Raw genomic sequence first — 13,192 nt, forward strand, 5'->3', positions numbered from 1 at the left:
CATCAATGGGATCACAATGTATTTCCATCACAAATAAATGAAACAATAGTATCCTTTTTAAACCCCCCAAATAAGCATTTTCTATGGATTGCGAACATGTAAAACTTTGATCGAATGTATGGAAGTTCATATTATGACAGAATTTTTGAAACTTAATACTGTTTAGAGTATGAGACTGTCGGTAGTTACACATTATTAATGATAGGCATTCATTGTCTGTCTTCCCTTGATGGTCTTGCCTAATGAGACTGGAGATAAACTAGCACCAAAATACTGCTGTTTTCGATTGTGTAGAGTAGCTAAGTTGAACTGTTACTGAAACCAGTTTGTGGCGATGTGAAGTCTAAACCTTTAAGGTAATTTGCCTTCCTTGTTGACACCATAATCCTAGCAATTCTCCATCCCGGAATCAGATTTAATGTCCAGAGCAAGAACTGTACGTGCTTGATACATCCACAGAACAGGGAAGCAACTCACCAAGACAGCAAACAGTGATCAGGACACTGCTGTGGGCTGCCCAACATTAACTGATGCTGCAGTGTCAAGAATCCAGTGAAAGCGTAGGGGCTGGAACAAAGGGGAGAAAGTAAGGTGAAGCGTAACTGGGATCACTAGGATGTCATAAAGGTTCAAAGGCACTATGAGATATGAAATACAAAGAAAAAAATAAATACACTTGCAGGTTAATAACAAACCTTCCAGGTAGTTCAGAAAGACAGCACCTAGGATCACTGTAAACACTCTGAGTGATTTACAGTGACTGTAAAATCGAATTGGCCTGAATACTCGATAAGGATGCAATCATCTAAAATCATCTAAAACATGGAAAGCAGAAGAGGATGTGCAGTCACATACCTCCATCGGTCATAGTTACTTTGAACAAAAGGAATCTGAAGAAAGCAAAGGAAGCAGAAAGGTAAAAGGATGGAATGAAGGAAGGAATGATGGTAAACAAGCATGCTACTGCTTCAAAAGAGCAAACAATTTACAAGAAAATATCAGCACATAAAGAAACATAATAATGCAGAACACCTGTGCAAAGCAAATAAGGTTAAATGCAGGCAGATTTGGCTACTCATAAACCAAATTGGATCCTTATCAGTGACAACACCAGTTGCAAAAAATGGTAATTTATTTACATTGTGAATAACAGTAAGTACGTTTTTGTATTGTTATGATGGCTTTACAGTTTACCGCTTTTACAAGGGTTAGAATTTGGAAAGTGTCTCCATTGTGGTATGCTTTAATCGCAGGGATGGCTTGCAGCACCCTCGTTCAGATGTGATTGCTTTTAAATAGCTTTCATATAGGATTGGGAATGATTTTACCAGTGGCTTAATCACGACTGTACAAACGATTCTGGTGATGCATGTGGTTCACAGTGCTATTTATAAAAGGCTTTCTGTAGGGGGGTTATCATACAAGTATGCTAGATACACAACAGCCTTTAGACGCTGGTTACCTATATCGCTGGATGCACAGTCCGTAGTGGTTGTTTCAGTATGCCTCACACACTGGTCTTTTCGAAGAAGCCTTTAAACCCCTTCTTTGATGGTGATTGCTTTAGCACGGTTAGAACATGGTCATTAATCTTATTGGGTCCATCAATTGCACATGGGGGGAGGGTATAATAGAAGTGATGGAGTTCTTGCTACTTTTGAGGCATGGTCATCAACAGAAAGGACACCAGATGGAGCGGTGCTGCACCATGGATTGCTCTTTCAACAATGTGCATACTGCAGATTGCTCAACATTTCCTTGTAGCACAACATGCAATTGCACTCACATGAACACCTCTTTGGCAACATGGTATTACGTAAAAGGCTAGAGTTCATTATCTATCCTTTTAGGTAATCTTCGATGCCTAGGTCCAAATGTAATGCATGCACCATGGTAGTTCGACAACTCCTTATTTGAATAGATTAGTTGGCAGTAATGGATGAGCCCTATCACAAGTGGAAGCACATAGTCAAAAAACCCTTTAGGGATGAATTATAAATGTGCAACCTAGGATAGGGTACAAATTCAATGCCTTGGTACGAGCCCTTCGTGACGGGCAAAGGAAGGCACTAGAAACCTATTATATGACTTAGCCACCCTAAAAAGTGATCAAAGGAAGAGAGATGCTTAAAATGACAGTGAGACCCGGGCTGGACTCAGCATGTGCACACAGGTAGCCAATACTCCTGTCCCTGAAGGGAAGGGGATCTTCAGCCCTTCCTTCAAACGTTGTGGTGAGTGGTTAGAAGTTGTAGCAATGGAAGATAAGTATCCATTCTCATCATCATAGTATATAGAGACACAAAGTACAACATGTCACCTTTTTTCACAAAAAAATAGTTTGTCAAAAGGTGCAAACATGTATTTATTTTTATTTATTTCTGGAGGAAAATACTTTAAGCTAGAATGACATCCTGGAGGTAGGGTGGCAATTATTCACATTGAAATTATCACAAAATAAGACAAAACACATATTTCACATCCAATTGCAAAAATCATAACTTTTCAGGACAAACAATTCTCCTGTAAGTCTATTTTAGCATCAGAATAAGTAAAAATCAGGAAGATCAGACTTTCAGTACCTAGGTAGCAGATGCCAAGGTATTTGACTGCATGAACTGCATCTGGGAGCATTCCCAATACATCATGCTATTCCATCTTGAACTATGAAGAAAAAGTTGCTGCTAATAATTAGGATTTTAGTCTTATATCCATTCAGTTTTATAAAGTTCCTAGCTATTTCTAGGAGGCTGGCAATCTATATAGTGTACAAACATGATTTGCACTGTGCAGAGAGTCCAAGCAACCTCACTTTGCAATCCAGAGGTAGCAGCAGACCACCTAATGCTCAGTTGTAGTGGTAGTGTGGGCAAGCATTTAGGCTAACCCATGACGTGTGCCAGCATTTCTTGCACTCACAGTGTCAATAAATGTGGACACTCACTCCGAAGAAAAACTCGAGACCTATATACAAAATTACTTCAGAATTTTATAAAAAATTTAAGACCAAGATAATCAATAAACAGTAAGTACCCCATTTGTTATGATTTTTCAAAGTTTAGAAAATGTTCTGTGTTTGTGCGTTATTACACCCCATATGGATCAATGGAAATTTGTTATTAAAAATGCATATAAAATCAAACAATACTCTCACAACTGTCACCTTCTATTTTTAGGTTGAGGTTGTCAAACTGTCTAATGGATCAGTAGGAGAATGTCCTACAACACAGCTGATTTGTTGATGCAAGGGCCAGGGAGGCCAAGTGCAGCGCAGAGAGGTCAGCCTGGAGTCATGTGTCTTAGGGACCGTGGAGTCAGGAGAAGGCAAATTTGATGGTAGATTGCAGGTCAGCAGGGTGACTCTGGTGGGGGGTGGTTCCTGGGTGTCCTGAAGTCCCTCTACTGGTGCTTGCTTCTCGGATAGTGATGGTCCAGAATGGCCTTTGTTTCTAGGTGTCTGACTTTGGAGGTCCAGTAACCCAGGCAGTAGTATGCCACAGTCCTGCCGAGTCACAGTGCCACTGAACTTGGTATGGTGGCAGGTCTTGTCCTTGAGGGATGTTGTATGGAATTTAGCTGGGCTGCTGGGTCCATGTCATTGGTCAGCAGCTTGTCACTTTATTGGACTTCATGGGTTCCTTGCCTGCAGGAGTGATACCTTAACTCAAAATGAGGTTCTTGGCAACTTTTAGAAGGCTGTAGGTGCTCTGGGGTTTTGTAGAGTCCTTCAGGTTCCCAGGCGACCCCTCAGTGATGATTGTTGAGTCCTTGGAGCAGCAGGCAGGGTTTGGTGTCTTTTTATTTGTACAGCAAAAACTTCATTTCTCATGCCTTGGGTTTTCTTTGTTCCTGGTCTTCTTGTGTCCATCAAATCGTATATCTTGGGCTAGGGATGCCCTTTAAATACTGCATTTGGGGGGCCTTAGGGGGAGTACCTGGAAGTGGCCAATAGGCCTCCTACCTGAGGGTGGCTACACCCACTAAGTGACCACTTCCTGTGGGAAAGAGTCACAGCTCCATCCCTGATTGGCTAGTTTCCTACTATCCAAGATGGAGGAAAATAAAATGGAGTGGTCACCTCGCCTGCCACACCTGTGGGTTTGTGCAGGCTGTGGACAGCCACTCCTCCGATCCTTGCTAGGTTTCCTGCCCGTTTTCCCACCTGAAGTGGGGGTAAAACTGTTGAGCAGTAATCTGCTGCTAGCAGCAGAGGTAGTGGTCAGATTTCAAAGGCGGTTACGCCTTTGAAGTTGACCGCTGGAGCAGTTTGCCTGCCTGGGGGAGGAGGTGTAACACCTCCACCCAGGAAAGAATTTCTGTTTTGGTTCCTGATAGCACAGACTCTCACCCCACGAGTCCAGAATTGTGTCTTGTCGTGGCAGGCTGGTTAGGGGCAGTCAGCAACCCTGCCAGGGCTGTTACATTTTGCAGGGGGCACCTCTAAGCTGCCTTCTGGGTATATTTTATAATAAATCCAACACTGGCATCAGTGTAGGTTTATTATTCTAAGTTTTTTGACATGGTTCAGAGAGGCCATCATGTAGCTGGGGAACTCGTAATGACCAGTGTCCAGTACATGCATTTGCTATGGCTTCCCTGTGCACTTACTATGTCTAAGAGTTAGCAAAGGAACAATAGGGGCATATTTGCTCATGCACACTTATGCCTTCATATGCCTTATAGTGCACCCTGCCTTAGGGCTGTAAGGCCTGCAAGAGGGGCGACTTACCTATATTGCATGCAGTGTTAATGGGCATGCTGCACTTGGTGAGTGCCATGTCAAGTTTGCAACTTTGGATTCACCATGTCATGCACTTGCAATGGCAGTCTTCATGAGGCTGGTGTGGGGCCTCTCAAAGTGGCACAATTTGTGTTGCAGCTCAGAGGGGTTCTCTTCAGTACCCATGCCCTTGGTACCAGGGATACCATTTAATAGGGACTTACAAAGGTGTCTGAAGTGCCAAACATACTACAGTTTTCGGGAAAGAGATTTGGCCCTGTGAACCTCTTTAGCAGGAGCCCAGGGCACTTACAGTTTGAAACCACATCATTTTCTATGCAAAAAGTGAGTGGCTACCATGTCAAAAGAGGCCCTTTTTCACAGGGATAGCACTCAGATACGCTTCAAGGTGTCTGATATGTCTGTGGAGTAGCAGGGAACCTTAAGCAGAATCTGAGTGCTATGGGTGTAAAAACAGCCTTAAAACAGGAATGCAAGTGCCCTATAAGATGGATAAAGAACTTAAACAGTTTTGGTGATAGTCCTTGCCCTTGTTTGACATGCAGCTTGAAGGTTGCTCAGCTGATGAAAAAGGGGACACCTATAAACTAGGTCTACTAAATCAGGAAGAACCTGATGGAGTTTGGTGGGTGTCCCACCAATCCAGACCCCAGCCTGAGATCCATCTCCTGCCCCTATGCAATAAAGAGGAATGGTGAGCCACTTGATTATATGTGGCTCCATTATTTAAGAAAAATATGGTGACATGGTAGTAGGTCCATAGAATTTTAAGGACTCAGTGTCAAATTGTGGGGCCTCATTTACAAGAAACTGACGCATCATCATCGATGCGTCAGATTTCTTGCACCTGCCGCACATCCACTAACATTGCCATGGATACGCTGTATTTACAGTATAGAGCTCCAAGATGCACATTTTCACAGATGCGTCAGAAATTCTGACTTATCTATTGCCGCTAAAGTGACGCATTGCTGGTGTTGCATTGTTAAACTAACGAAACTTCAGGAATGAGAGGAGAGCCTCAATTAAAAAAAAAAAAAAAGCCCTACATCAATTTTATGCCTAGTCTGAGCAGGTGGTAAAATTATGACGCAGTGAAGTCATAGAGTGAAATGTTGTAAATTTTACTGTGCCAGTTCTATGTGGCTTTTTCTTTGGAAACACCTACCTTGCACACATTATACCTGATGCAGGTATAATATGCTGAAGAGCTTCACAAACTAACGCATTTGGTCCAATGCATCAGTTTGTAAATGTGGAGCAGTGTAGTGCTCTGCTAGCATGGCCGCTGCATCACAAAGAAAATGAAGCAGCGGCGGTGCGAGGGGCTTGTAAATGAGGCCCCTGGTTTCATTACAGGTGCAAAAAACTGTTTTACCACACTCCAGGATCACTCCTCAGGAGGCAGGCCTTGTAATATAGCAATCAAAAAGAGTCTTTGGGTGAACCGAACTTGAATCCGAGCAGAATCATACCCACTTTAGCTGCATTTATCAGTGGAAGAGAGATTCTCACTGCTGATCTCACTGCTGAAAGTACTCAGAAAGTCATGAAGATGCTAGGATCCTACACTGATGGCAGGGAGTGCTTGCTCCCTTCACTAGTGGTACACACTTTCCTAGCAAAGAAAGCAGACATCATCACACAGGGCTTGCAAGGGTCTAATCTCACAAGCACAACAGGTGGTATAAAGAAAATACTTAACAACAGAATAAAGTTCCCATAATCTGTTTGGCAATTATATTAGATGGATTATAATAAAGATGACTTGTTTTGCATAGAGACATGATTTATAGACTTCAAGATGTTTTTAAAACAAAACAGTTTCTCCTCAGAATATCCCTACATTATGTGATGTGGAGTAGTACAGTATTTTCAAGTAACAAATATAAATTTCAAGCTGTTGCACCACATTCAAAGCCATTCACTTGAGGCGGTATCTCTTGACAGAGCAGGAGTAAGTGCATTTGTCTACATATTTTATATAGCCCTCATGAGTCTCAACATGCCTGAACTACATGAACATTCTAGGGACCTAACAATTCAGCATAACTGAGGAAACTAATAGGTATTGAGCATTCGGTTCTGGTGCAAAGCCAAGATGCAAAATCACCTGCAAAGGCCTTGTGGGCTCTTTTACCCATTAGAAAGGATTTAATGCTTCTTAAGTCTGCATAGGCCTACATTAGTAGCTGCCAGTGAAGTTGTCAGCATTACCATTAACATCTTCTAGAACCAGCAGAAGGGAAGCAAGCCAACAAAATAGGGTTAGAGCCCAGAGAGGGAGATATCAAGAGAATCATTGTTGGACCTAGCCCTTTTTGCCGGGTCTTTCCCTGATATTTGCGTTCTGTTGCTGAATCCACTTTTCTGCCTGGAAGACAATGTGGTAAAGTGCATGTCCTCTCTCCATAAAACATGGTACAATTGGCATCTACCTAATTGTTATGTTTAATTTACTAATAAGTCCCTAGTAAATGGTGCAATTTGTACCCAGGGCTTGTAAATTAAATGATACTAGTGGCCTGCAGCACTCGTAATGCCACCAAATAACGTGGCCTTTTAAGATATGTCACAGGCCATCCAGTACTGCCTGTATTGTACTTTTAAACTGTCATTTTGACTTTACAAAATATTTGCAAGGCCTAGTCCTTCTTTTTTAATACTTATGTCATCCCTTAGGAAGCCCCTAAAGTGTCAAAGGGCAGGGTGTACTGTACTTAAAAAGTCGGGTGTGTATATTTAGGTGTTACATGTCTCAACAGTTAAAAACTTTGAAAGTCATTTTTCACTATTGTAAGGCCTATCTCCACCACTAACACTGGGTTACCTATATTGAGTGCTATCTTTGGATTGAGAGCAGATATAGATATGTTGCTTTGATCCAAAAAAATTGAAATTTAAAATCCTCTTTAATGGTAAAGGTGGATTTTAAGTCACAATTCTAAAAATGCCACTTTTAGAAAGCTGCCGTTTTCTTGTGTTAGCAATTTGTGCCTTTTGTGTGTTTTCTGGGCTACATGACTCTGCTTTTGGGGATTGTATATTCCTCCCAGACAGTGACACAAAATGGGATTAGCTATAGAGAGGGTGGGCATTCTGCCAGGATGACTGGGGTGGATGTGTGCCTTGCTCCACTTACACTTCATAGGGCCTTCTTCGGTCACACACAAACGAACCTCACACTAGTCTTTTGTCACCCCAAGTGTCTTGGAGCCTTGTCAGGAGAAACAAAGAACTTCCCAGAACCAGATGTGGGGAGTGTACCCTAGCTTAAAGGCTGGCACCAGGTTTAAATATCAGTCCTCCATAGCCACTCATGACAACACTTTTGGATCTGTGGACATTACAGACGAAAGACTGCCTTGCTCCCCAGAGGATTGTCTTGCTGCTTGAGGGCTGCCTTGACCACCAGACGTCTGCCCTGCTGCTTGCGGACAGCCCTAATCTCTGAAAAGGACAACTGGACCTGGCTCCCTTCATCCCATGCTACTTGAGTAACTCCAAGGGTCAGTTGGTCGATCTCCTGTCTGAGCTACAGGGACACAACAAGCACAAGTGGCCTCCTGGCAACTGCCCAGCAGATCTTCTACACTGGACCTGCAACTGGACCTGCCTGAGCCCTGATGTCTTCTGTTGAACTGAGTTCCTGACCCTCAAATGGAGCCCCCTCGGGCTCTAGAACGGTGGTTTGTATCAGTTGAGCTCTTCCTGTAAAGAAAAGTGAAACCCCTACATTTTACTTTTCCATGACAGCGAAAAGGCCTGTTTGCACCAAGACACTTCTGCCCCTGACAACTTCAAGCATGAATCTGCTCTAAATCCCACTCTTCACTCTACATGGACTGTCAGTGATGACTGGCAATGATCTACACTTCTGCTACAGCAACAACAGCCTGAGTTCACTGCCAACACAAAGCTTCAGAATACAGTGAATGGCAGCCAGCACGACCTGGCCTGCTCTTCATGCTACAACGATGACCATCCACAAGACTACCTGTTCCATTTTGGCCTCCTCCTCTACCGCAAATGGAACTCCTCATGGCAGACTTTAAAAAGGTAATATTTTCAGTGGGGCTAACCTGGTCCCTGTATCCGGCCCACATTCTATCACTCTATCACTGCCTGAACTTGTGACTTCCCTCTGTTTAACATGACCAAATGACCACGAGCATCACTTTGTGCTCTTAGGCGCTATATCTAGCTAAATCCTTAAAACTGAATATCTCCCCTTCTACTGATTGGACTTTTGTTATTCTGGTATACATTTATTTATTAAAACATTCTCTATGCTTTTAACTTGATGTGGGATTTTTCTTGTGTTGTGTTTTCACTTTATTAATCTGTGTGTTTTTGCTGCATACATAATTTACACTTTAAGATAAGCCTGACTGCTATGTGCCAAGCTACCAGAGGGCTAAGTACAGGTTAATTTAGTGTCTTTTGTCATTCATCTTGACAAGGATTGTGGTTGTTGCCTGAATGGAAGTTCCAATCTCCTCAGCCAATTATCCAGTTTCTTACAATCATGTACTACATAATTATAGAGATGCTGAATTTAGAGTTCAGTCCATAGATACTGGGTGACTTTTTTAATCTTAACTGATGTATGCTAAATATTACATCATGAAATGTAAATTCTGCAAAGAAAATAAATTTTGTGATTTATAAAATAGATGTTGAAAACGGGGTTTACTTTTAGCATTTGAAATGGCAAAGGAACAGTTGAGCATTCTTGGAATTTTTTAACAGTATGTGTTTTATACAGTGGACGTTTATATTAACAAAGGTCATTTTTATAGTGCAAATATGTCAAAATGGTATTAAAAAACTTAACAACAGAACCACTCTCTGTTACATTTTGATACAAGGGGATCAACTGATTCCACCCGAATCACAGAATCTTGAGGCGAGGAGGAGATTGAAACCTTGCTATGAATGTCCTACTCCAAGCTCCGTGCTAAGAAACCTCGGTGTTTTGTTTGATAGGACTCTCTCCTTGGAACATCAAATTAACAGTACAATTAAAAGTTATTAGTGCCTGAAAATGTTTTTAAAAAAATCCCTTTCTTTAAAGATAACTTAAAATTCGGTGACCTTAGCATTAGTGATGTCTAGACTTGACTATTGCAATGCGCTGATGCTTAACATCAGGAAGGCCCCTATTAAGCAACTACAATTGATTCAAAATGCGGCGGCTCGCTTAATTCTGGAACTTCCAAGTTCCGCATCGGCTAGCAGCAGTTTAAGACAGCTGCATTGGTTGCCAGTGGAAAAAACGGGTTACTTTTAAAGCATACTTTCTTATATATAAGGCTTTTTATCAGGAAGGCTGTAATTATTTAAGCACTACTCTAAGGCCTTACCAGTCAGGACGTCAGCTCAGATCATCTATACTGGAAATTATATTTATTCCTCGCTGCCGTATGGTCAGATGGGGGGATAGAGCTTTCTCGGTCAGAGCGGCCTGACTTTGGAATTCTCTCCAACTCTCCATCAAGACGGAGGAAACGTACTTCTGTTTTCGAAAGTGGCTTAAAACTTGGCTATTCTCAGATTAGACTAGGCATTCCTTTATTTCCACCTTTTGTTCTGTACTCTACCAAGTTTCTAGCCTCGGGTGGTTCTTTCATTTTCTTTTATTCTTTTTCTTACTAGATTTCTCCTTTCAATGTTCGCTAGCTCGTCGATGCTACGGCTGCAATGCACTCTACAAATAGTTTACAATACAATACAATACAATACAAACCTAGTCCTCTTTGTTGTAAAGTTAGCTGATCTAGCTAATAGGTCACATCTCCTCCCCATCGAATGAAATAAACTATTGAGTGCCAGAAAAGTTTAATACTACTGAGTGAAAGCAAATATTTTCTAAAATAATGTAACATTTTTATCAGAGCGCATAGGATTAAGTGTATTTTTAAGTCAATATTTGCTGAACCAATTGATTAAGTTTAAAAAAATACTGATACCTTCTAACACACATTGGATATGGGAATATGATCTCACAAATGTGTTTCACTCAAAACATTAATATTTAAATATTGTATTCCACAAAGACTCAGATATCACAAAATTGATTTGAAATGTGCTAATTACATTTGTTATTTTATGTTATTAATTACAGAAATATTATTAAATAACATACTAACCCCTGTGCAGGCTGGTTTCATAAACAGAACAACAGCTTTGTAGCTCAGACATTTCTGTTCCTTCTATTGTGCTGAAAAACTGGACTCATCAACAGGGCCCATCTTTATGTTGCCTTTGTTTACCTGAAGACAGCATTTGATCTCTTACCCAAGGAAAGCTTTGGACCACCCTACATGACCTGGGAATGCCTCAGGAGATCTTAATTCTGGCCATACATCTTCATGAGGAAATATTTGCAAACATTTGCTGGGGGACCAGGGACAGCTCACAGACCAAATCCCTGTGAACAAGGCTGTGCACCAGGGAGGTGTACTTGCTCCAACATAACACTATTTCCACTTACTCTCTTTAGGTTCCATGGACCCCCCTGCTCTCACCAAGGAAACACTGTATACTCCTGTCTTTGCTGATAATGTTTTACTAGTATCTGAAACACCAGGTGGTTTGCAATGTCTGTTGAATCATTTTTCACCATGCATGGTCTGGAGCTAAATATGAGGACAACAAAATACATGGCCATAAAACATTACAAATCCTTTCGGGGGAAAATTCACATAGGGGGAGTCAAACTTGAAAGGGTGGAAGCCTATGATTATCTGGGCATCAACCATTAACAACTAACATATCTTGGTCCCATGTTGATAAAATGGTCATGAAACACAGACAAGTTATAGACGTTCTAATGAAAAAGCACAGTCCATCCCATTGCAAGCCAGTAAGGCCTGCTCTGCAGAACTATGACACAAAAGCAGTGGGCACAGCTCTATATGGAGCAGAACTCTGGTAGTTATCCAGCACTATAGATCTTACAAGGTCAGAACACAAGTTCATAAAGAAACTAGTATTACAGCCGGTCAGTACTCCTCTACACCACATAATGCTTGATATGGACAGAAAATAAATCCAAGACAAACCTAGGTTACAACCACTCATGTTTTGGAGGAGATTTGTCACTACACCGGAGCTAATAGTTCATGCCGAAAAGTTTAGGGAGCTAACTATGTTGGACAAATCACAAAAAATAGCTTGGTTGGGCAACAATAAAAAAGTCCTTATCCACTTTAGGCATGCATGCAGGAGGCATGGAACTCCTGTTTTCCCGACCACATTTCATCCAAACAGCAGATGAAGAGGAAATATTGGACTGGGTAGCTAAAAAGAATGAGGGACTGGGTAGCTCAAAAGGATGAGATAAACGCCTCAAGAGGGGCATTGACAAGGCAGTTTACAGACTTAAAGACCACCAGAGCATACAAGCAATACCTAGATACCATCTCAAACCCCATGGATAAGAAACACTATATTGAATTTAGAGTGGGATCCCTCCCACTTAAAGTATTTGCAGCCAAATGGACAACATCACCAACTACAACTTTACTTTGCCGAGGCTGCAAACCTTTCAGAGAAATTTTGGCTCATGTTTTATTTGCTTGCGGGACTTATGCCTGCTTCCGGTCCACCTGGATTAAGCCGGTATGCTAGCAGTTGGGCACTCCCCAACATGACGTGGCCCAAGGAAAATTGAGATGTGACCCTACTCCCCTATGTGCCTGAACTGTTGCAACATTTTATGTAGTATATGGATTACACAGAGGAAGGACTTACTGATCCAGGTGTACAGCAGTGAATACTACTACTGTATATCCTCATACAGAGAGGTACCTGATCTGTGTCCCCACCCTGCTCGTACCACTAGCTTTGACCTGGCCTTGCTCTTACCACTTACACTCACTTGATCACGTCAATTGAACTACTCCTAAAGCTATATTGGCAGACACATAGCATTCCTTTGTTCAAAGATTGCCAATGCCTAGACTCCACGACTACTTGCAATAAGGTCCACCTTTCTATATTGAATTTTAATGTCAGTCCTGCATGAATTAAATGTTATTTTTTACTCACATTTTAATTGCACTTAATTGCACTGACTGTTCAAAAACTCCAAGACATTTCATTGTAGTAATATAGCATGTCGTTCACTATGTTGGCATACCTTAAATACCATTTGTATAACATGCCTATTTGCCAACATAACTGTCAGTTAGTCCTAGACTTTCTTCAAGCATAGCTCAGATATTTAGATCAATAAATACACTGGTAGGAGTACATAGTGGAACCTGTAAAGAGGTTTTTGTCATCCTCTTTCTTTACTCATGAGCTTCACTTGAACACAGCTGTTAATCATTTCTGATGTTTTTGATTTAAGTGCACCGAACTGTGAAAGCATCTCCATACTTTTTATCTAGTTTGCATTGTCTCTTGCTTCTTGGATATAACATACCGCTTACCAACTCTTGG

At 41.5% G+C, this 13,192-nt stretch overlaps 1 protein-coding gene across 3 annotated transcripts in view; it reads right to left on the reverse strand.

Moving 5' to 3' along the window:
• The window catches only part of LOC138265434 (protocadherin-11 X-linked-like), a 570,450-nt gene that overhangs the window by 118,837 nt on the left and 438,421 nt on the right, over nt 1–13,192 (reverse strand). The window contains exon 4 of one of the 3 annotated variants that reach the window (XM_069213137.1): nt 478–567. The exons of the other annotated variants lie outside the window; for them this stretch is intronic. Coding sequence (XP_069069238.1) covers nt 496–567 — 72 coding nt within the window. The 3' untranslated portion in view covers nt 478–495. The remainder of the gene's footprint in view (nt 1–477; nt 568–13,192) is intronic. 3 annotated transcript variants of the gene reach the window in all.

Source organism: Pleurodeles waltl, chromosome 2_1 (genome assembly GCF_031143425.1).
Source record: "Pleurodeles waltl isolate 20211129_DDA chromosome 2_1, aPleWal1.hap1.20221129, whole genome shotgun sequence".
In the NCBI taxonomy this organism is placed as follows: Eukaryota; Metazoa; Chordata; class Amphibia; order Caudata; family Salamandridae; genus Pleurodeles; species Pleurodeles waltl.